This window comes from Sinohyriopsis cumingii, chromosome 10 (genome assembly GCF_028554795.1).
Source record: "Sinohyriopsis cumingii isolate HCF-2022 chromosome 10, ASM2855479v2, whole genome shotgun sequence".
Classification (NCBI taxonomy): domain Eukaryota; kingdom Metazoa; phylum Mollusca; class Bivalvia; order Unionida; family Unionidae; genus Sinohyriopsis; species Sinohyriopsis cumingii.
This window is the reverse complement of record NC_142970.1, coordinates 121,656,711-121,680,758: the sequence shown is the minus strand read 5'-3', so window position 1 is coordinate 121,680,758 and position 24,048 is coordinate 121,656,711. Positions and strand designations below refer to the sequence as shown.

The window sequence follows — 24,048 nt, the reverse complement described above, 5'->3', positions numbered from 1 at the left end:
AATAAAAAACCCGGGCTGAACACGCCCGGGCTGAACACGCCCGGATATACCGCATGAACTCTTTCGGCGGGGCTAACCCGTATGAATCAAAATAGACGATCGCACGCGGTTCAATCGCGTATGCAACCCAATGAGTCCCCGCTCCGGAGGACCCATCGAGGTTAATTATGCCGGTTTCAATATTCCTTGGTGCCGCCGGTAATTGATCCCTCATAAAAACACCTCTGAAGTTTTTTATCGCTAGCGCGTTTGCGGCGTCTATTAAATCAAAATTAGACATTGGAGTCACAGACTCTTGAGTTAATAAACGGTTCCCGGTAGTCTTAGACCCTTTCCCGAGTACCATGAATACGGGGTCCCCGGTAGTCTTAGACCCTTTCCGGCTACGGGTCGTTTTTTTTATAGCCTTTCCCGGTTGCCTTCTTCAATGCCATCCCCGCCGCGGTACCAACGGCCCCTAACGCAGCCGCCTTAGCCACTGCTGGGGCCGCCGCGGCAATCAACGCTGGAATCGCAGCTAACAGCGGAAATATCCCACCGGTCTTTTCCATGTTTTTAATCGCTGCGGCCGAAAAATCTATTTGAACACCCTTTTTATTCTTCATCGCATTATTGAAATGTTTTATTTGACGCGCCGTCAACGATATCTTATGATTACCACCTGCCATCTGTGACGGCTTCAGCGTTATTGTGGTTCCACATTGTTTAGCCGACTTTGATCGTAATTTCTTGACTTGACCATCAGTCAACTCTACGCCGACAACACTATACGACATTTTATTGTAAACGCGTTTGTGTTTTCAATTACATGTTTTCCACTGGCGCATCAACGATTCTCATTCGTCCACCAACGCCTTCCAACAGCATTGATTTATCGCTGAGAATGACAGCAACCGCTCTATAATCGACACCACCCGGGGCTATACGAGCTCGGAAGTGTATATCAACGACGGATTGTCTCGTTAAATCAAGATGTTCCAGCGAAAAATAATAAATCGGATACAGGTTTTTAAAATCAAGTTGTGATATTTGCAGACCAGTGTCGACGTTTTGATCACGACCCATATATGACAGCAATCGATGATACACACGTGCGACATGGTTGTTGTCGTAATTAAGCTGTATATCCTCGGATGGTTCCTGTTGTCCGTTTATTCTCAGCGAAACATCCTTGACTCCTAATTGATCAAATATCATATGGCTGCGTTCTTGATTACCCAATCGTTCCCTATTCTGTAACGCTATGAATATATGACGCGGGGCTGAAACACCCTGTTTTGATGCCAAGTGCCATGTAAACGTATCGGCGACGTTATCCTCTTTAGCATCAGTTGTTACCGCTAGCCAACTCAACAACGATTTTCCTCCCTGTTCCATAAATGCTAACAATCGTGCTTCCGTGGTAACTGATGGAGTCAACACCGGCATCCACAATGCCATTTTAGTTAAAACGACTTTACCGTCAGCGACGCCAGCAGCATGCCATATTGCATTATTATCATCGCCCCTTCGCGTTAGCGCGATTGTATGCTTAGCCCCATAGATAACCTTCCTGACATTTCTGCAGAATCCAAATATGTGATGGAGTGGAATCGCGCATGAAAACTTTCGGCGTGGTCCTTGCAACATTCCTACTCGTGTTGCGAATCCCATATTGTAATTACCGTTAAGACTTTTTATAATATTGAAATTAGCGCCTGGTCTTGCCCTGCGGTCTGGGTTGGCTGCTTCAGCCTGTGGGTCAGTTGCGGTATCTCTTTCCACCAGCACGTTGATATACTGAAGATGATCAGCGCTATTAGCGGTGTCCTTCGCAAACATCATAGATGGGCCCGCCGATCTTGTATAATCATCTGAATACCTCGCTAACCCAATTATCGTCGTTGCAACATCAACCTCGCGTTCTATTGATTCAATTTCTCGCCCGTCAATAAGATATCTGGCGCTCTCAAATAACGCCATGATACCGTTGTTGACGAAACCAACTCGAACACGAGGGTCATCTGCGTATGGTGCATTATCGGCAGCATTTGTCACGAGTTCTCCCTCGATTTCGATAAACGCTTCACACGGCAAAAAATATTTACTGGTATCTTGGACTTGAAGTTCAATTCGCGATCGTAGGTCAGGTTGCGCTGCATAATAAGAATAAAATTGATAATCACGGACAGAATCATCCCTGCGCACTGGGGCGTCCATATCAAACGCGGGATCAGCGGTTCGCGCAAACATTTCTATTATTATTCATGTCGGTGTTTTCAATTGCGATTTTTTCGTCGTAGACCACTTCCCGCTATCGCGTTCATGAGCGCGTTGGTTGCCGCATCGGTGGATGGCGATGTCGCCAACGACGGACTCGTCGCCGCCAACGACTCTAGTTTTTCTTCCACGGCGTTATTTATTACTTTACTGACATTCGCAGGCATCACTGTCGTTGATGGCATCTGTTTTTTTCTCCTGGATTTCACCAACGACATTAGTTTGTTCCGCGCGGCTGAAAGCGCCTTTCCGGCAACATCGATTCCCTTATCACGAATAACATCAATAGCCTTCATTCCTAATTGTTTGGCTAACGGCGCTACTTTTGGAGCCATTCTTGTAAATAACCCCGCAATGGTGCTACCGAGACCATCTCCATAGTACGCGCGGTAAACAGGCAATCGCGAGTTTACCACGTAGACGAGTACTGGTTTATCGTGGTTGTAGTGTATGATCATCCTTATTAAAAACACCAGTTTTCCAATTAGTGATTATGATCACCAGTGATTGACCCCCTTCCCACCGCCGTGTGGAAAACCGGAATAAATTTTATCAAAATTTCCTTGGGTTTTTGCCCTCGATAAAAATCTGGTTTTTTCTTGATTTCTAGTCATTTTTGGTTGCCTATAGTCGTTTTTTTCTCGATTTTTCAGAAAAACATCGATTTTCTCTAAATGATTTCCTTGGGTTTTTGCCCTCAAAAAATGGCAAAAAATGGCCAAAAATGGCCAAAAAATGGCAAAAAATGGCAAAAAACTGACAATTTTATAATTTTATAATTTTATAATTTTATAATTTTAATTATCCACTAACTCGTCTATGAGCGTTCGATATACATTAATGTCCATGATACCGCCTGCAAATAACCGCTTGCAAATATCAGCGGCCTCATTGATTATTTCCGTAGAGTTATTTCCAGCTCGTTTTCCTCCGATTAGTACTTCCAGCCGTGATATATCACTGAGAACACTACCAGGACAGGTAACGCCGTAGGATTCTTTACCAACAGAGTATCCTTTTCCTTTTTTTGGTGTTCTACTTTTAACTTTCTCGAGGAATTCATCGTAATCGGGATCACCACGATGTGGTAATGCGTCTCTATGTTTACTCGCTAAATACACTATTCTTGCCCAGTTCTCCGTCGAGGTTATTTTTTTCTTGTAACCTTCATTGATATACTCATCTCGAAGGCTCTTAGTTGATGTTGTAACAACAAAATTAATTAATTCTTCATCGTCGTCGATGTCTCTAATTTGATCTATTGCGGACTTTTTACGAACATTACGGGGTATATTTCCCTCTTTCTTTTTTTCTTTCGGTGTTTCTTCGGGTATTTCTTCGGGTATTTCTTCTTCTGGTTCTTTCGCAGTAGCACCTAGTTCTTCCTCGTCGGCCATTGTAACATAAGGTTCTTGTGGTTCGGTTATAGCGAGTAGTGGTGGCCTCCGTGTTGTAGCAGCCGCTATTTTTGCAGGGAGTGTTTCTAAAGACCTTTTTGTTTGTTTTGTCTCTGCCGCTATCTTTTCAAGCGCATCGAGGACGGGTACAGTTGCCGCCGTAACATCTTTGGTCGCTTTAGTTACCGGGGCAAATAACTGTTCACTTCCAACAGCAAAATCAGTTTGCATTTGTTGTCGCGTTTGAAGTTGTTCTCGGACCCTGTCTCGTAACGGTATGAACTTTCTAAGCGCTGCTAGCCGCTCTCTGGCTAGCCGAGTAGTAAGTGATTCACCTACCATTATTGTAAATTGATCCGCAATTTCAAATAAAATTTTCCGCCGGGTCTTTCCATGGTGTCATTGTACATCACATGTATATAATGTTACATTGGTATGCCGACTTCGTCACGCGACGTGGGCACAGGTAACTTCAAGCTGAGGCTCCCACAGGGGTTTCGTCTATAATCCTCCTAATGTTTTTAATCTTACTAGAGATCTCGCGGCGTTTTTCATAAAGCTGCCCGAGTTTTTTTCGTGTTGTTTCAACGGCAGTGAATAACCCAATGAATACGCTTACGTCATTGCCATACAGGTTCTCATTAATTATATGTTGTAATCGTTTTATAAAAGAATACTCGCGGGCTAGCGTAAAACGCCCTCGCTTCGATTGTTCGTTTATAGCCTCATAATCGGATAATATTTCCTCGCTGTTGAGCCTATCAGATAATACAATTCCTTGATTTTTTAATTTTGAAATCTCAGTTAATATATTATTGATGTCTTGGGAATCCATATTCTTATAAACATCTTATTTCTAATATCAAAAATTTTAATAAAATTTAAGTTTAAAGTTTAATAAAATTATTGGGGGTCATTTTTGACCCCGTTTTTTATATGGACAGTACAATGCCATAAATCTCCACTCGAGTGTTGTGGCAGATTGCAGGCATACATGGACAATACAATGCCATAAATCTCCACTCGAGTGTTGTGGCAGATTGCAGGCATACATGGACAGTACAATGCCGTAAATCTCCACTCGAGTGTTGTGGCAGATTGCAGGCATATACATATACTTAATTAAGGACAAACCCCTTGGGTGCCTTCGCATCCATCTGAGCCCAAGGGAACCCCAAAACATACATCTCCGGGAGGGAGGCCTAGGGTGACAAACGTCATCGTAGACCGCCCAGAAGATATGCTTGGGGGACGTCACTACATGTACTTAATTAAGGATAGATATATTTACAATGAAATGATTGATGGATGATGGGACGGCACAAGACAGCACAAACATAAAACGGCGGGGCGGAACTCTACGGCCAATTCAACCAATCAAAAGCAACCCAATTAAATTAACCCGGTTGCATGATTGTGAACAAAAGACAACCACACGCCCGGGTCAAGAGCGTGGGTTAGTTTTGATTAGTTGAATTGGCTTTCTAAAGCCCCAGGCTTATAACGAGTCATCTTATATATAAAGTGACTAATACAGCGGCGTCAGTCACATGGTGTGTGTAATTTGAATTCCCTTTAATCGTTAAACCCTTAAATACTTATTAATGGTGTTTCACGGCATTTAAATGAAACCAAATACTCAAATAAAACACTAAAAAAAGAATACAGCTGTTAGATAACAGCGTGTATTTCATTAGTTTTCATCGTAAAATGATTAATTAATCGCAACATTAATTGGACTTCAAGGGACGTAACTCTTGTCATGCGACGCTATCACAAAACGAGTTATCTCCCTTTGATGTTATATATAAAAATCGAATTCTGTGACCCGTCTTTTTTGAGATCGCTGTTTTAGTTATATTCTCCGCAACATCTCGAACTGATTTACTACAAATATCGAAGTACCTACCAGCCGCATTCATAGAGCGAAATATTTTTTCTTCGTGCGTTATGGTATCAAACGATTTGACACTTTTTGCTTTTTTTGCGTGCTTCCCTGTTTTACCTTTTTTGTTATTCTGACTCGGTGTAACAGCTCTTAGATTACACAGTCTGTTATTTTGAGGACATCCATCAATGTGATCAATAACGAGACCGTCGTTGATCAGTCCGTTAAACGTTTCATATACCACCCTGTGAACAAGATAGATTTTTTTCCCGGCACCAAATATCAAATATCCGTGATTATTTACGGTACCAACCGGCTTCTTCAGTCTACAATTTCTAACAACGCCGTCGCGAGATGCCTCGTAATTAACAAACACAGGGTGAGGTCTGAACTCTTGGTCCATTTGTATAATAATACTACTTGTCTAATTCATTATTTGGTTTAATTATAAACCTTTCAATGTAGTCTTGAGGAGTTTTGATGACGAAGTCTGCGGTGGGGTCGATGACGGCGTTTTTAATTCGCTTGTCATAATAGCGTTTTAGTTCCCTGTATCGCTTTTCGCCACAATTGATACACAACTGCGATTTTCCTCTTACACCAACGTGGCAAACCAAGCACGGGAGGGGGCCAAGAGAACCATTACGAACGCTTTGTAAATGATACCCGCAGAATTCACCTCTGCATGATTTATTGCACGGGGTTGTCGACCCAATCATCAACCATTTGCATTTATTCATTATACTATATTCTTTTATTTAAATACTTGTTTTAATTATATGGATGAGTTTGAGAGATTAGCAGTAATTAAGCCCTGGAAAAATATTAAGTTCAATCTCGATAGAGTCCTCAAGGACACACCAAAAGCGTTAATAAACGATAAAACCCTGTTGAGTAAAATACGCGATTGTATCAATGAATTCAAGCGTGATGGTGCATCTCATAGTTGGTCAACATTTCGAATTGATGGTGTTGTTGATGCTACCATGAACGACAAACGCGCGGCAACGATAATATCACAACTTGACGGTAAAAGATATTTCTTCAGAGTAAAATTCATTGTCAGGGTGGAATCAGGTGATTGGATCATACGTGATAAATTTGAACCAGTTCTCAGCGACAAGAAAACAGTCATTGTTAGCCGCGACTCCAAGCCGGGGTTGTTAACCGGAATTGACAGACCATACTATGAACGAGCGTATCCTGAAACAGCAGTTGTCTATGGAATATACCCGTTAAATAAGAAACCTGATATCGGAAAACTAGCGCCGATGAAACAGTCAACGGGGATAAATTGTGTAGCAGAACGAATAATAGAGCATTTTACAAATGCGTGTCGAGGAAACAAACTGACTGATTTACGACGTAGCAAAATCAACCAGTGGGAGGAGACAGTGCGCGAGCGAGGAGCAACCATCAGCGACATAGCGAGATTAGAAACGTCGCTGAGATTTCCAATAACCGTTACAACGATAACCGGTGAAGTATTACACGAATCAAAGTACAAATCAAAGGGAGCCCCAATCAAAATTATTGATCATAACGAACACGCGTGGACGCCCGCGGTCACAATATTTCCACGGGATAGAACAGTAAAGTATATACCCGAAGAATTTTTAGGAGAAGAATTCTCCCGGGATGGTTTTCTCGCGGAGAGGAAACTATTTGATGCTATTGCCTGCTTGTGTAAAAACGACCCTGTATCAGTGTGGTTACTTCGCAGTGCTGAAAACGACATGGATACCTTTGATCAGTTTGTAAGACCAAACGGTGAATTATATCGCACTGAAGCGTTTCACAACAAGATGAAAAAAACCGCCATGGAATTTGAAGAGCATGATGAACAACTGCTAACAAATTGTTTTACGATTCCATCGGTTGCGGCTCATGTTGCAGCAAGGAAAAATGCGTGGAGACCAACGCGCAAGGAATTTCTACCGGATGTACAATCCAGTTGTTTGGAGTATTATCACGGTGGATTATGGAACACTGAATACAACCGCGACGCTATGATCTCGGTTGATATGGTTGCTTGTTATCCAGCGAGTTTTCTCGGGTATGGATCCGCCGCTGAGTACTTTAGACGATTTGGACACCCCAGTCATGAAATGACTCGTGTTGCTATTAATGGACCACTGCCTGATTTTGATTTAACCGGATTCGCTCGCATAGTATCATTTGAATTCGCGGCAGGACTTCATCGCTGTTGTTATATTTGGATCGGTAGACACATGGCTGAAAAGAAGTGGCTGCCAATAGCGCTGCTACGGTATATGATTGATCGTAAAATGCTAGTTTCGTTGATTGTCAGTGACGCGATTATATCATACCGGGCGCAGACTAAAGTCTGGTTACCAGAACCAGAGAGTCTAGATAGCATAATTGACGAATCTAGAAAACACATTGATGCCGACGAGGAATATATCATCGAATGGTCCAGGAGGATATTTAACCAACGAAACCGCGAGGCAAAAGATCTCGGTAGAAGAATAATCGGTAAGTTCACACAAGGTGGAAAAAACCACGACTACAAACGATATTGCTCACGGCTGATTATAGATGACGCAGAATATGATTTCGTAATCAAGGACGCAGTGGCGAAAAATAGATACGTGAACTGCAAAACAGCTTTCTTGTCCAATGGAACGAGGTTGGGTACAGTTGTTACCTACAGCGATGGAGACAGCCCGGCGTATCCACATTTGAGGGCGTCTATGCTGGGTTATGCCGCTATCAATTTATTCTCGATGATAAATAAATTTCCCGACACCGCGGTTAGAGTAGCCGTTGATTCATTTTATATTGACGTAGCGTATAAGGAAAACGTAGCCGAGTTTACTAGTCCGGACGAGAGTTGGGGTACATGGAGAATTAAAAATGAAATACGACGCGATTATTCCCCGTCAGCAGATGTCACCGTTGAGAACAATTACTTACGCGGTGATAAATTATCAGAATGGTCTAATGCACCACCGTGTTCTGATCCAATTTGTAGACACAAGACGGTTTATTTAAGCGGCTGTGGCGGGTCAGGAAAGACGACTCGGGCAATTGAATTATTTCGAACGCGGGCAAGTATAATCGTGCTTACACCGACCCATAGACTAGCGCGAGAGATAAAACAACGAAATGTTGACACCGTTACTTATCACAGCTTTTTTCGATACAGCGGCGGTGAGTGGACTCCTGATCGAATGGGTGAAAAATTTATTCCTGAGGTTATCATCTGGGATGAGATATGTACTGTTTCGTTAGACGTTTTACAAATGTTTCTTGAGTGGTTGCTGCGCGCGAATACAGCGGTAATCATGTGTGGCGACCATGGCCAACCACCACCATTTGTCGGCGAGGGTCCACATGATTGGTTGAGCGGGTTCGTGGACTATTATGAAGAAACCGATACTGATTACCGAGCACTTGATGAACAACTGCGCGAGGTTAAAAAATTAATCAGATTACAGCCGGATAGAATTCAATGTGAAATAATCCGCGAGGTGATTGCGGAAACGCCGTTAAATGAATTTTGGGAAACATGGAGACCAAATGATTTGATTGTAGCGAGTAGAAAGATAGTCAGAGACACACTTCAGCGGAGGTTGTTTACGTTGCATAAGGAAAAGTTTCCAACGCGCCCAGTGCCGTTATGTTATAGACCCGCGGACACACGGCGGCAGAACATTGAAGTTGAAATCCCGGCCCCGACAGCGTCAGGGACAAAAAAACAAATTCTCGTGCTGAATGATATCGTGCTCGTTGATATCAGCGTCGTCGAGGACGCGCTACGTGCTGATAAATCCCCGTGGACGCTAGGATACGCAACAACAATACATTCCTCGCAGGGACTGACTATCACGGACACAATTGTTTGGATAGTTGATAATCGCATCGAATGGTCAAATCTAGTCTATCTTGCAGTGTCCAGAGTACGAAGGATAAATCAGCTTCGAAGAATTGTTATTGACGAAGTCAGTGACGGAGTCACCAATGACAACGACATCATCGATGCAAGCGTCATTGATAGAAAACTCTCGGGTTACCGCCAACAGGATAAAAAAAAACAGCGGCGTTTTGATATTGATGCCGAATTAATAATTGCGTTACGACAACAACAGAATAATCACTGCGCAAGTTGTAATTGTGTAATGCGCTGGCGTTATTCGGATAAAGACGCTCGCCAATTTACCATGGACAGAATCGATAACAGTCTCGGTCATGTTAAAAACAATGTGAGGTTGACCTGTCTTGAGTGTAATAGACGCAACGGCGCTAGTTAAGACCACGCGGGGGCAATTGAGTATCATCAGGTATCACTTGTAGTTGCTCGCGAGTAAATCCGCGCTGAGGAGCAGTTGAATCCAGTCTATAGATCGGTGGTCTACCAGTTGATCGTGTTATCGTTGATATGTTATGTGTGGTAACACTCCAAATAGGATCGGTAGCCCTTTTTTTACCGCCTTCAAGCTCTCCTGGTTCATACAGATATCTAACAGTGACATCGCCGAGAATCGGCTTGGAAACGCTATCTATTTTTGATCTTCCTGGTATATACTCGTATTTAATCGCGTCGCTGGGCTTCATGTTGATTGCTCGGGTAATCTCGTTATTTAACGCTGCAATTACGCCTGGCAACCTTTTGACCCATTCACGAGATCGTTTTTCTTGGATGAATTCCTTCGCGTATTGATATCCAAATAACCGTTCAGCGAGAGTCCGATTGAATCGTTCAACAATTGCCTGATCACGATGTAGCGCAGTATGACCTCGTCGTATCGCGACGCTATGATGTTTCAGCGTTGATAAAACAGCGCCGCGAAATTCACTACCAGGATCAACTTGTAATAGATTTGGCCAGCGCAGAGGACCCCTTCGATAAATCCGCTCAAACGCATCGGCCACTTCAGTTGCTGACTTTGTTTTTAACGGCTCCGCTTGTTTGTATCGACTCGCAACATCAACTACGGTTAGCGCGTATTTGTAACCGTTGTCATGCGGCAGAAATAGTATATCAGCCTGATGAACTTCATTAGGTACGCTGACATCAAAGCGCGAAAAGTTGATTTGTTTAGGCGGTGGTAGATAAATTTGCCATATAGCCTGTTTGGATAACCAATTAGCCGCAGTGGCCTTTGTTACCTTTGCAGCGCTTGCAAGCTTACCAATTGCGGCCTTTCCTTTCCAGTATCCTCTCGGAGAATAATAGATGGATTCCATGTTGTTATTATAAACGCTAGCGTTTTCAATTACCAGCGCGAGAAGCTCCGCTTCCAATCATTAATTTACCTTTCATAGCCGATTTTACCAACCATGAGGCTAATTTTTCTTTGAGGGATTTATCAGGAATAGCATTTAACGCGTGAATTAATTTTACATCCGCGATATGACGCTGTTGCAGATCACCGCTACGATAAGCTATATCATGTATCCGACATGCTTCGTCGATAGCGTTTATTGGATACTCACCGGGTCGCGGCTGATTTTGATCATCGAGTCTGATATCTAATCGTGTTCCAGGGCCACAGTAGCTATATCCTGGGAGGTGCTTTTCTCCTGGATACTTTGCCCACGGGGTTCCGGGGAGTTTTGATAACCTGGCTGCAATATCACCTCCTCGCTTTTTTTTAAAACATCCCCGGGTCTAGCAGAAATAAATCTAAATTTCTTTGTACCGCATTGTACACACTTACCAGTAAGCGCCGATCTGTTATTTCTTGTTGTAACCGTTGTCATATCATTTGTGCCAGTACGCACTCTACACTTCACACAATATAGATCCATAATTTATGTATAGAGATATGAATATAATTGATTTTTCGGCGACTAAAACGAGAGAACCAGTTAAGCATGTTGCAGCGTTACCAAACTCGATCCGGATGATTATCATCGGACCATCTGGATCCGGCAAGACGCAATTGTTACTTAATTTAATAATGAGATGGATGAAGTGGGATAAGTTGTATTTGGTTGCTCCTAGCGTAGATGATCAACGATGCTACGAGGTGTTAAAAGATTTCAACGAGAATGCATCAGCGATCGCTAAAAAAAATGTTATAGAGTTTATTACAGATATCAATGATGCACCGGGCATTGATGATATTGATGGCGACGTTAACAATCTAGTCGTGTACGATGATGTTATGTTAGACAATCAAAAAAACCCAGCTAGGATATTTTCCAGAGGCAGGTATAAAAACACCGACGTGATATATGTCACTCAACGATACACTCAGATTCCAAAAGTAATCAGAGACAACTGTAATATTCTTGCTGTATTCAACGGCGTTGATACACAGACGCTACGAAATATTTGGCAGACATGGTGCGGCGGTGACATGGACTTTAATGGTTTTCGAAACTTTTTTAGTCATGCTCAGTCGACCCCACATGGATTTGTAACGATAAATTTACATGATCCTCGGACACGATATCGTATCGGACTTGACCAAATATTCGGTTAGTTGTAAATAATTTTCATTGTAAATAACTTCTTAGCAGCAGGGGGGGAAATGACATCGACGCGGTCGTCGCTGTGTTTACCGGACGCTGACGACGCTGGGATCGCTGAGTGCAGAACGTATTAATCAAACCAAATGACGTCACCATCGTGTAAGATGGACCGACGTCGTTTTTTTTTTACCAGCGCTGACTACACCGGATCCGCTGAGTGTAGAAAGTAATAATTAAGCAAAATAACGATTGGACAAAATGTCCGATTCGCCCCCCCTGCTGCTATCCTGCCATATAGTATTACATTGACCCATTCTGCCATCAGATAAACACCATGAATCCTGCCATATTACATTGACCCATTCTGCCATCAGATAAACAGCATGAATCCTGCCATATAGTATTACATTGACCCATTCTGCCATCAGATAAACACCATGAATCCTGCCATATTACATTGACCCATTCTGCCATCAGATAAACAGCATGAATCCTGCCATATAGTATTACATTGACCCATTCTGCCATCAGATAGACACCATGAATCCTGCCATATAGTATTACATTGACCCATTCTGCCATCAGATAGACACCATGAATCCTGCCATATTACATTGACCCATTCAGCCATCAGATCAACACCATGAATCCTGCCATATAGTATTACATTGACCCATTCTGCCATCAGATAGACACCATGAATCCTGCCATATAGTATTACATTGACCCATTCTGCCATCAGATAGACACCATGAATCCTGCCATATTACATTGACCCATTCAGCCATCAGATCAACACCATGAATCCTGCCATATAGTATTACATTGACCCATTCTGCCATCAGATAGACACCATGAATCCTGCCATATAGTATTACATTGACCCATTCTGCCATCAGATCAACACCATGAATCCTGCCATATTACATTGACCCATTCTGCCATCAGATAAACAGCATGAATCCTGCCATATAGTATTACATTGACCCATTCTGCCATCAGATAGACACCATGAATCCTGCCATATAGTATTACATTGACCCATTCTGCCATCAGATAGACACCATGAATCCTGCCATATAGTATCACATTGACCCATTCTGCTATCAGATAGACACCATGAATCCTGCCATATTACATTGACCCATTCAGCCATCAGATCAACACCATGAATCATGCCATATAGTATTACATTGACCCATTCTGCCATCATATAGACACCATGAATCCTGCCATATTACATTGACCCATTCAGACATCAGATAGACACCATGAATCCTGTCATATAGTATTACTTTGACCCATTCAGACATCAGATAGACACCATGAATCCTGTCATATAGTATTACATTGACCCATTCTGCCATCAGATAAACACCACGAATCCGGTCATATAGTATTACATTGACCCATTCTGCCATCAGATAAAGTATTAATTGACCCATTCTGCCATCAGATAAACACCACGAATCCTGCCATATAGTATTACATTGACCCATTCTCCCATCAGATAAATGCCATGAATCCTGCCATATTACATTGACCCATTCTCCCATCAGATAAACACCATGAATCCTGCCATATAGTATTACATTGACCCATTCTGCCATCAGATAAACACCATGAATCCTGCCATATTACATTGACCCATTCTCCCATCAGATAGACACCATGAATCCTGTCATATAGTATTACATTGACCCATTCTGCCATCAGATAAACACCACGAATCCTGCCATATTACATTGACCCATTCTCCCATCAGATAAACACCACGAATCCTGCCATATAGTATTACATTGATCCATGCTGCCATCAGATAAACACCATGAATCCTGTCATATAGTATTACTTTGACCCATTCTGCCATCAGATAGAAACCATGAATCCTGCCATATTACATTGACCCATTCAGCCATCAGATAGACACCATGAATCCTGCCATATAGTATTACATTGACCCATGCTGCCATCAGATAAACACCATGAATCCTGCCATATTACATTGACCCATTCTGCCATCAGATCAACACCATGAATCCTGTCATATAGTATTACATTGACCCATTCTGCCATCAGATAAACACCACGAATCCTGCCATATAGTATTACATTGACCCATTCTGCCATCAGATAAACACCATGAATCCTGCCATATTACATTGACCCATTCTCCCATCAGATAAACACCATGAATCCTGCCATATAGTATTACATTGACCCATTCTGCCATCAGATAGACACCATGAATCCTGTCATATAGTCATATAGTATTACATTGACCCATTCTGCCATCAGATAAATAAAATTTAAATTTTAAATATGAAATTGTTTCAGGTTTAGATGGCCACTACTCTGACTGTTTGCTCAGCTTCCACTGTATACAAAACTGTGATAATGGCGAAACTGTGAGAAATATCTGTGATCAAGTGACAGTTATTGGTTCACCTTATTATGCAGTAGAAAAGGTACACATTTTCACTATAAATATCTTTTACTTAGTGTACAGTTATGAATTTAGTTAATTGATCAAGCACAGTTGGAAAATGTAACTATAATGTACAGTACAAGGTTATCTGATACCATCAAGTGTAAGCATTTGGTGTCTTGAACAAAGTTTTTTTTATTCTAGGTACAGGTTAATGTTATGTATATATAATTTGATTATTTGTTTGTTAGTTTAAATTTTTTTAATTCCATTACGTGCTATTATACAGTAACTTTGTCTACTAGATTTGACATTTTTTCTTCCTCAGAAATTCAGTTCAGTTTTGTTCGACCAGACTGTTATAATATAGAAACACTGTATCTAGTTGCTGACCTTGATTCAGAACCAATAAGGGTTCTGGTAAACAACTTTAAAAAAAGAAAATTATATTCATTCCCAGAGTAAGAACCATCAATTTCAGTTAAAGCCATACTGGAAGTACATGATGCTAGGCATGTAAAAAGCTTCTGTTTTATTCTGGAAGGGTGGCCATGTGACCCTCATATGGAAATCTGTTTTGCATCTTAAATTATTGTATAACTGTTGTCTTGATAGAAGTTAGTTCATTTGGACTCTAAACCACTGACAGTTAAAGATGTTTTGTTGTGACCAGTTTGATTTTAAATTTTATTTTATGGAATACAAGTGATTCTTTTCCTGGGAATATATATGTGCTCATACAGAATTCTTGGACAAACACATTCATTGAAATTTATTCGGAATTGAAAACTGGAATAATATTTTCTGTGATTCAACATGGAACTGTTGACACAGCGGTACATCGTAGACTCATCACCCTCTATTTTGGATTTCATCGGGACTCGAACTCAGATTCATCTAGGACTTTTTGATTATAGAATTTCTATTTGTCAATTCTTTGACTAATTTTGGATTTGATTCCTAAAGCCATAAGTTCTTTTTCTCATTTTTGCCTTTGTTTTCTAGGGAATCAAATATTTTTTGTTTAATTTTACAAAGCATGTTGTCTTCACTCTTTTCTTTAATTTTTGTAAGACCCATGAAACGTAACAATAATCTGTTTGGATAGTTGATCTAAATTATTTTAACTGCTTAGTCAGATATAGTTGCAAATTAACAATGTGTTAACTAAATTGTCAATATACCAGTCTAATTGTTGACTGGTTTCATCTTAGACTAGTTTGAAGACTTATTAGGATGGCATTGTGGCCAGTCTAATGCTTGACTGGTTTCATTTGATGGTGCTCTACAGTTTCTTATTTTGAATAGTTTGAAGACTGTGTATTGACTAGTAAGTCAGTGTGGCCAGTCTAATACTTGACTGGTTTCATTTGATTTGACGACAGTGTATTGACTAGTATGTCAGTGTGCCCAGTCTAATACTTGACTGGTTTCATTTGATTTGAAGACTGTGTATTGAAGACTGTGTATTGACTATTAAGTCAGTGTGCCCAGTCTAATACTTGACTGGTTTCATTTGATTTGAAGACTGTGTATTGACTAGTAGTGTCAGTGTGCCCAGTCTAATACTTGACTGGTTTCATTTGGCTTGAAGACTCTTCTGGTCCCATGATCATTAAATTTTTCAGCCTCAGTTCACATTAAAAATCAAATAATGGTTCTTTGGATTATACCATATTTGTTAAATTGTTCAAAAATAACATGGCATGATTCAAGGGAGTACATTTGCCCAGTAGAGCTATGATGCATGCCATAGTTGTTGATATTTTTTTCTGTTTATTTTATTTTGAGATTACATAATGAGAATAATCGTACCACTTTTTTCTGTTCTTCAGTAATTTCTGTAAGAGTCATTTGGTGGGTGGATGACTTGCGGACTTGTGTGTTGAAAATTGTTAGAGCAGATCGGTCTTTTTAAACTTGTCTAATCAGAAAAAGGACAAGTCAAAAAAAGGACAAGTCAGAAAAAGGACAAGTCAAAACTCTTTAGGAATTTATAAAGAAAAACATAAGAGTGATGCAATACAGCAATCGGATTGAGGACAAAATCTGTGGGCTTCACAGTCAATTTTTCAAAAGTCAGTTGTGTAGAATAGTTAAAGTGAGTTCTGAATATAAATAATTTTTCAGTATGTTTTGTGTTTGTTTTCCGGTTCTAATCCATTCATTTTGACCTGCAAATCCAATTTAGTAGTAAAAATAAATGACATTTTTCATGCAGTGTACTGTATTTATGGCATGTACAGTAAAACCTGTTATGAGAGACCGCCCCTTCTGCCAACCAAAAGCGGTCTCTCAAGACAGGTGGTCTCTCATAAGAGGTGTGTGAAAATGGACTGGTTTTCAGGGTCAGCAGTTAGCATTGTTGAAAAATAAATAATACCCATACTCACTGTACATGTATCATATCCTTTATTCATAAATCTTGTTAAATATTGCATGCATTCCTCTCAAAATATCTTTATGTAATAAAGATATACATCTATCAAACAACGAGAATAAAATTTATATTTCAACATCACATTAATATGTACAAAAAATGAACAGTTAGATATGATGTATATATCTTATTCTATACACTTATTCACTTGTTTTTTAAGAAATCCATTATACTTCTTTGTTGACATGTTTTACTCAGCTGTTTGGTCTCCTTAAACTGTCCGCCATGCCATGGCATATTTCCTGTGTGCTTGTGCCATTCGTTTCTAATGGACTCCTTGTCTTTGATTACATTTTGAACTTGCGTTTTACCGCCGCTGAAGCTGACTGCTATTTTGCGAGCAGTCTCCCCTTTTTCATTTCTTTCAATGACATTAATCCTTTCTTCCAGTGTTAAAATTTTTCTTTTTTTCAGCGGAGGTTCTGTCATTGTTATTAGTGTTGACGTTATAAAGACTATCAGTTTTGATCAGGTTTGGGAGAAATGTGGAATAAATATATATTATGTACCAATGAATGAAACCAAAAGACATAATTAAGTCATCAAGAAACAATACATTTATTCTGAGACGAACTTTAAATCAGCAGCGTTATAGCTCGATAAACAAAGGTTGTGGCCATCTGCACCCAGGTAAACAGATGGTGGCTTGGTGAAACACTAACAAAAGAAATAAAAAATAATTTTAAAAAAATCCGGAAATGATTCTCACTTACTAGTATTAAAGACAATGAGCTCATTCACCCTCCAGGCATTATGGATTAACTGGAAAGACAAACGATGTACTCAAACCTACACTGAAGCCCTTTCAAACGATTTCTCACTGGGACATAAGGACTACCAGCATTTTCTGAGTTTTCATAAAGATAAAGAAAAAATACAAACTTCTAAATTGACTGCATATATCCATCATTACTCCCTTTGATGTTACTCTTACTGGCTATTCACATGACTTCGGCACTACAATGGCGGTTAGTGACATGTACTTTAGTCTGGTTTACTGCAGTTTACAAACGACACCGTACGCTGGAGTTGTAAATTTCACAAAACTGGTACTGTAGCAAGACAAATTCTTTTTAAATACTTTATTAGAGAATCTTTGCTATTTATGCAGTCTTTGTTACAAAGGATTAAATGACGGTTAGAGGTGTTTGTCTCGATATATGGTTGTTCAACTATAGTGTTATTTAATGTGCACTTTGTTTCGTACTATATTTATGCCGAGATCTAGTGTTTACAAAGGATTAAGTTAAGGTCAGTGGTGTTGATCTGTTTTGTTTTTTTGGCGATGCGGTCTTTCATAGCAGTGTCAAAATGCATATTTTGCCAAGAAATCGCGGTCGCGGGTCGCGTTCATAACAGAGCGTTTATATAGTAAAATCGATCCATGCATACGATTGTGGTCGGAAATGACAGGTGGTCACTCATAACAGAGGTCGCTCATGACAGGTTTTACTGTTATATATTAGCTATGATGTCATAGCATCAATGAAGATGGGGTATTAATGTTAGTAACAGTAATATAAACATTACACTTTTTAAGCTCAGATTTTGCTTTTTTGCCACTTAGCACAAAGTACTCTTGTACATCTCTCATGGTTGACATGTATGCATGCATGGTAGGGAAGAATATATGGATATAGAACTGCAATAAGTCAACACATAACCACCTTAGAACCTTCGTTCAGAATAACTTGGAACAGGGTACTAGAATTTAGGGTAACATTCTAGGAATTCATACACTGTAAGTTATTTTTTAATTTTTTCTCTTTGCTTGATAATTTATTTTATTTAGATAAATTTATATTTTGGAGAATTGAACACTTGTTGAGTTGACCTTTTCTTGTTACTTAAGTTGAATCTCCTAGGTGTAACACCAGGCAACCATTCTGTTAATGATGTTTGTACCCAGGCAACCATTCTGTTAATGATGTTAGTACCCAGGCAACCATTCTGTTGATACAGTAGGAACCCCAAACCAACTGCCCATTAGGAATGCATCCAAACCATGCTTGCTGATACCAAAGGAATGAGTAACAACCCTTTTTTGTTTGATGCAGTAGGAGCCAGTACTGATGAGAAAATTTTCCCCAAACTCAGGAAAATTGATATTCACAAAAATAAATGAATGCACAATATTTCTTTTTCGCTAAAGTTTCATTTGGTGTATGTTTAATATATGTTATTAGAATTTTGAATACTTAGTATGTATGTTGTATTTGAAGTCTAGCTTTGTGAAAGGTATGAAACACTTGAATCCACCTATCCAGTCGGCTAGGGGTTAGAGCATCCGCCTTGTATGCAGTAGGTCATGGATTCAATCCCTAGCCAAGTCACACCAAAGACTTATACAAATGGTACTAACAGCTGCCTCACTAGACACTCATCATTAGGAGGTTAGTGTTGGACTGGTCAACCTGGTGTCAGGATAATGTGCCTGGGTGGGACAGGATGCTACATGTCTGTGGCATGATGCCTCAGTACTAGACATCACTTTAAACTGCCACTTTGCAGACATCGTAGCAATATGACTGAAATTTTTTTAAAGCTACATTAGACATCCAAATCACACACATACCTAGTACTTGAATCCCACACATGCAAACAGTATGTAGAATTTGAAAATTATAGGTGTTAAATTTCATAAACTTTTGACATATAAGTTATATTTAAAGTTTATTAGCCACAATGTTTACAAGATATTCTTTTTTCTTTTTCAGATTGTATCAGAAACATCAATAGTGCACGCATGCTCCTTCATGTTCTTATGCTGTGGCTTTTACACATTTGAAATCAAGTGCCAGGCCAGGGGTCAAAATGGTGAAGTGCATACCTGGAATTGTACATCTCCTGTGAAATTAACAATAGTAGATGAAGTTTAATTTTCCAGTGAGAAACAAAATAATAAACCTATTTCAGAGTTACACTGGTGACAATGAAGTTGTCACAATTATGCAAATATTTATAAATGGAGATGAGCTACTATGATAGTTTTGGACTACTCACTACAACCCCTACCCTTTAAAAATAAAGGGCAAGTGCAATATTTCTGTTTTATTATTATGTTAATCAGTTTGGGTCAGACCTCCTATTCTTCTTTAGTCCATAATTAATATTATTATTTTTGGAGTAAGTTCCACCTTGTTTGCTAGGGTCTAAGCTCCACCCATCATTGTTTGTATTGGTCGAAGCTCCACCCATCATTGTTTGTATTGGTCTAAGTTCCACCCAACATTCTTTGCATAGGGTATAAGCTCCACCCATCCTTGTTTGCAAAAAGTCTAAGCTCCACCCATCCTTGTTTGCAAAAAGTCTAAGCTCCACCCATCCTTGTTTGCATATGTATATATTTTTTAATGTATCAGAGGGAATAAAGATATCCAGACATATTGTATTGACTCAGTGTTGTAGCAGTATAAAATTGGCCACATTATTTTTCAATATTCAGCATGGCCAGGTGTAAGACCATATATATTCAGCATGGCCAGGTGTAAGACCATACATATTCAGCATGGCCAGGTGTAAGACCATACATATTCAGCATGGCCAGGTGTAAGACCATACATATTCAGCATGGCCAGGTGTAAGACCATAAAGATTCAGCATGGCCAGGTGTAAGACCATAAATATTCAGCATGGCCAGGAGTAAGACCATAAATATTCAGCATGGCCAGGTGTAAGACCATAAAGATTCAGCATGGCCAGGTGTAAGACCATAAATATTCAGCATGGCCAGGAGTAAGACCATAAATATTCAGCATGGCCAGGTATAAGACCATAAATATTCAGCATGGCCAGGTGTAAGACCATAAATATTCAGCATGGCCAGGTGTAAGACCAATGACAATAATTGAGTTTAAAGTACAATTTAAAACCATATATTTTAGCATTTCTTTCTGGAGGACCTGGACTAAGTTTCAAGAAACATTTCAAATTATTTTCCTTAAATTGAAAGTTTTTAACATCTTTCTTACCATTTGGTTGGTGATAAATGCAGTCATAAGATTTTGAATTTTGCTTTTAGAATTGTTGCCTTTTCCCTGAATAAATTTGGAAGAATTTCTCAAATTTGTGAAATTCTTCAGCTTGTATTTTTATGATTACAAAGACTCATTTTCCTTGTGTTAAATTTTACAACAAAAATTTAATTTTGCATCTTTTCCTTATATCTGCCTCTGGCAAAAAGGCGATTTTACAGCCTTTACCCCCATCTCTGCCCCTGACAAAAAGGGATTTTACAGCCTTTTTCCCCCATCTTTACCACCAACAAAAATATAAATGTTGTTGCATGTCATAAGCAAAATAATGTAAAATCACATATTTTGGAGCAAATTCGAGAATTTTTAGTAAAACCAGGTCAGTCCCTGAATTTGGTCTGCATTTTGTAATATTATGCAAAACTGCTTTTATCAGGTATTGTAACTCTTGTATTTGTTAATGGTAGTGTTAGGCATTAACTTGTCACTGTCATATTTACTACTGATAAGTGTCAGACTTTAACTTGGAACTGACCTATTTGCTACTGATAGTGTCAGACTTTATCTTGGAACTGACCTATTTGCTACTGATAGTGTCAGACTTTAACTTGGAACTGACCTATTTGCTACTGATAGTGTCAGACTTTAACTTGGAACTCCCTTAATTGCTACTGATAATGTCAGACATTTACTTCTAACTTATTTGCTAGTGATAATGCCAAACAATTTGCTTATTACTGTCATAATTCTTACTGGTAATATCAAACATTTGCTTATTACTGTCATAATTGTTACTGGTAATAGAAGGAGATCATAGAAAAAGTTTACTATCATTTTGGAAGCCTACTGTCAGTTATTTGCATAAAAATCTCTTGGATTTACAGACATTGGAGGAATTCCACCATTGGTATATTCATTATTGACGATGTACAGTTTTTAATGGCACTTTGTTTAAAACAGAATTTTAACTGGCTGTGTTTTACTAATTGTTTGTGATAAATAAATTTTAATAAATAAAGATAAAACTTTTTATTCTTGCAGCAAGGTGTATTACTGTCATTAACCTAAATATCCAGACACTAAAAACAAATTAAATTTCACTGTCCAAATAATTTATGTATTAAAAATGGTGCTTGCCAATAAAGAACACTTTAGTGATACTCTTTCATTGTTTTTTCCATTTCTGTTGTTTGTTTGTCTGTCTGTCTGTTCATCATGTACATATACTGCTGTTGGTGATAAAGTATGAACATTATTCACTAGTGACCAGTTGTACTTGTGACCAGTACTGCTCATGACCAGTCTTACTAGTGACCAGTACTGCTCTTGACCAGTTGTACTTGTGACCAGTCCTACTAATGACCAGTCATAAATTATAACAATCTTTATTGTCTGTAAATTCTGACTTGGTTCATTCCTGGAGTGACACATTGCATCTCAAGGGTACCTACCTGATCAAAATATTGAGTTTTTCTCTTTTTTTATTCACGATAAACACACAACTATGAGACTTCCCTGCTGTGAGCCTTTAATACTAGTATTTGAATTCTGCATGTTTGAGTAATGGTTCCCTTCTAGAATTTATTATTGATATACAAATCAAAATTTTTCCTCCTTGGTATGACACTTTCCAGCATCACTTCTTTTCATTTTCTCTCTGTTATCATTGACTATCAGTCCTTGATCAGTGCCCAAATTAATTAAAACTGCTAAGACGTTTCTGTCCGCTGATATTGGTTATATTCTTTGACTCCATTCAGTAGGCGGACTTGCTCATTTCAGGCATTAATCTGACTTAATTGTCTTTTATCTTTATTTTCCATGGTCTTTTGCATGTGCCCTTTGGATGCTGTAGGGGCACCTTTCACTGATTCTTTTTCATTGCCACTTGGATGCTGTGGGGGCACCTTCACTGGGGTCTTTTTCATGTGCCCTTTGGATGCTGTAGGGGCACCTTTCACTGATTCTTTTTCATTGCCACTTGGATGCTGTGGGGGCACCTTCACTGGGGTCTTTTTCATGTGCCCTTTGGATGCTGTAGGAGCACCTTTCACTGATTCTTTTTCATTGCCCCTTGGATGCTGTGGGGGCACCTTCACTGGGGTCTTTTTCATGTGCCCTTTGGATGCTGTAGGGGCACCATTAACTGGGTTCATTTTCATGTGCCTTTCGGATGATGTGAGGTATCTTCCACTTAAGATGTCATTTAAGGTGCAGTAGCCTAAAATAAACATGGCTCTTGGCAGTTCCATGTACCCAGGCAGACATTATATTGCCTATGTACCCAGGCAGACATTATATTGCCTATGTACCCAGGCATACATCATATTGCCTATGTACCCAGCCAGACATTATATTGCCTATGTACCCAGGCAGACATCATATTGCCTATGTACCCAGGCATACATCATATTTCCTATGTACCCAGGCAGACATCATATTGCCTATGTACCCAGGCATACATCATATTGCCTATGTACCCAGCCAGACATTATATTGCCTATGTACCCAGGCAGACATCATATTGCCTATGTACCCAGCCAGACATTATATTGCCTATGTACCCAGGTAGACATTATGTTGCCTATGTACACAGCCAGACATCATATTGCCTATACACCCAGCCAGACATTATATTGCCTATGTACACAGCCAGACATCACATTGTCTATGTACCCAGCCAGACATCATATTGTCTATGTACCCAGCCAGACATCATATTGCTTATACACCCAGGCAGACATCATATTGCCTATGTACCCAGCCAGACATCATATTGCCTATGTACCCAGACAGAAATTATATTGCCCATGCACCCAGCCAGACACCATATTGCCTAACCTCTTTGAATGGACATAGAGTAACAAAACCAATTAATTCAAGTCCATCATATTTCAATTATTGTTAACCATAATGATATACACAAACTGCTGATTGGAGCAATTTCCAAAATTATGTAAAAATATTTAAAAATTTCTGTTTGACAACAATATGTATCACTGATATGATATACATCTGTGACAATAGAATATCACTGACATGATGTACATCGATTTGATAATAGAATGTAAAATTGAAATGAAATGTATCTATTTGACAACAGAATGTGTCATTGACATGGTATATATCCATTTGACAATGAAATGTATCCTTGAAATGATGTACATCTGTTTGACAATAGAATGCATCACTGATATGATATATATGTTTGACAATAT

General features: G+C 39.5%; 1 protein-coding gene across 1 annotated transcript in view; it reads left to right on the top strand.

Moving 5' to 3' along the window:
- Positions 1–21,990, top strand: part of LOC149791122 (trafficking protein particle complex subunit 9-like) — a 225,865-nt gene extending 203,875 nt beyond the window's left edge. Inside the window, exons 23-24 of the mRNA XM_089973044.1 lie at positions 14,326–14,456; positions 19,574–21,990. Coding sequence (XP_089829170.1) covers positions 14,326–14,456; positions 19,574–19,735 — 293 coding nt within the window. The 3' untranslated portion in view covers positions 19,736–21,990. The remainder of the gene's footprint in view (positions 1–14,325; positions 14,457–19,573) is intronic.
- Positions 21,991–24,048: the final 2,058 nt, after the last annotated feature.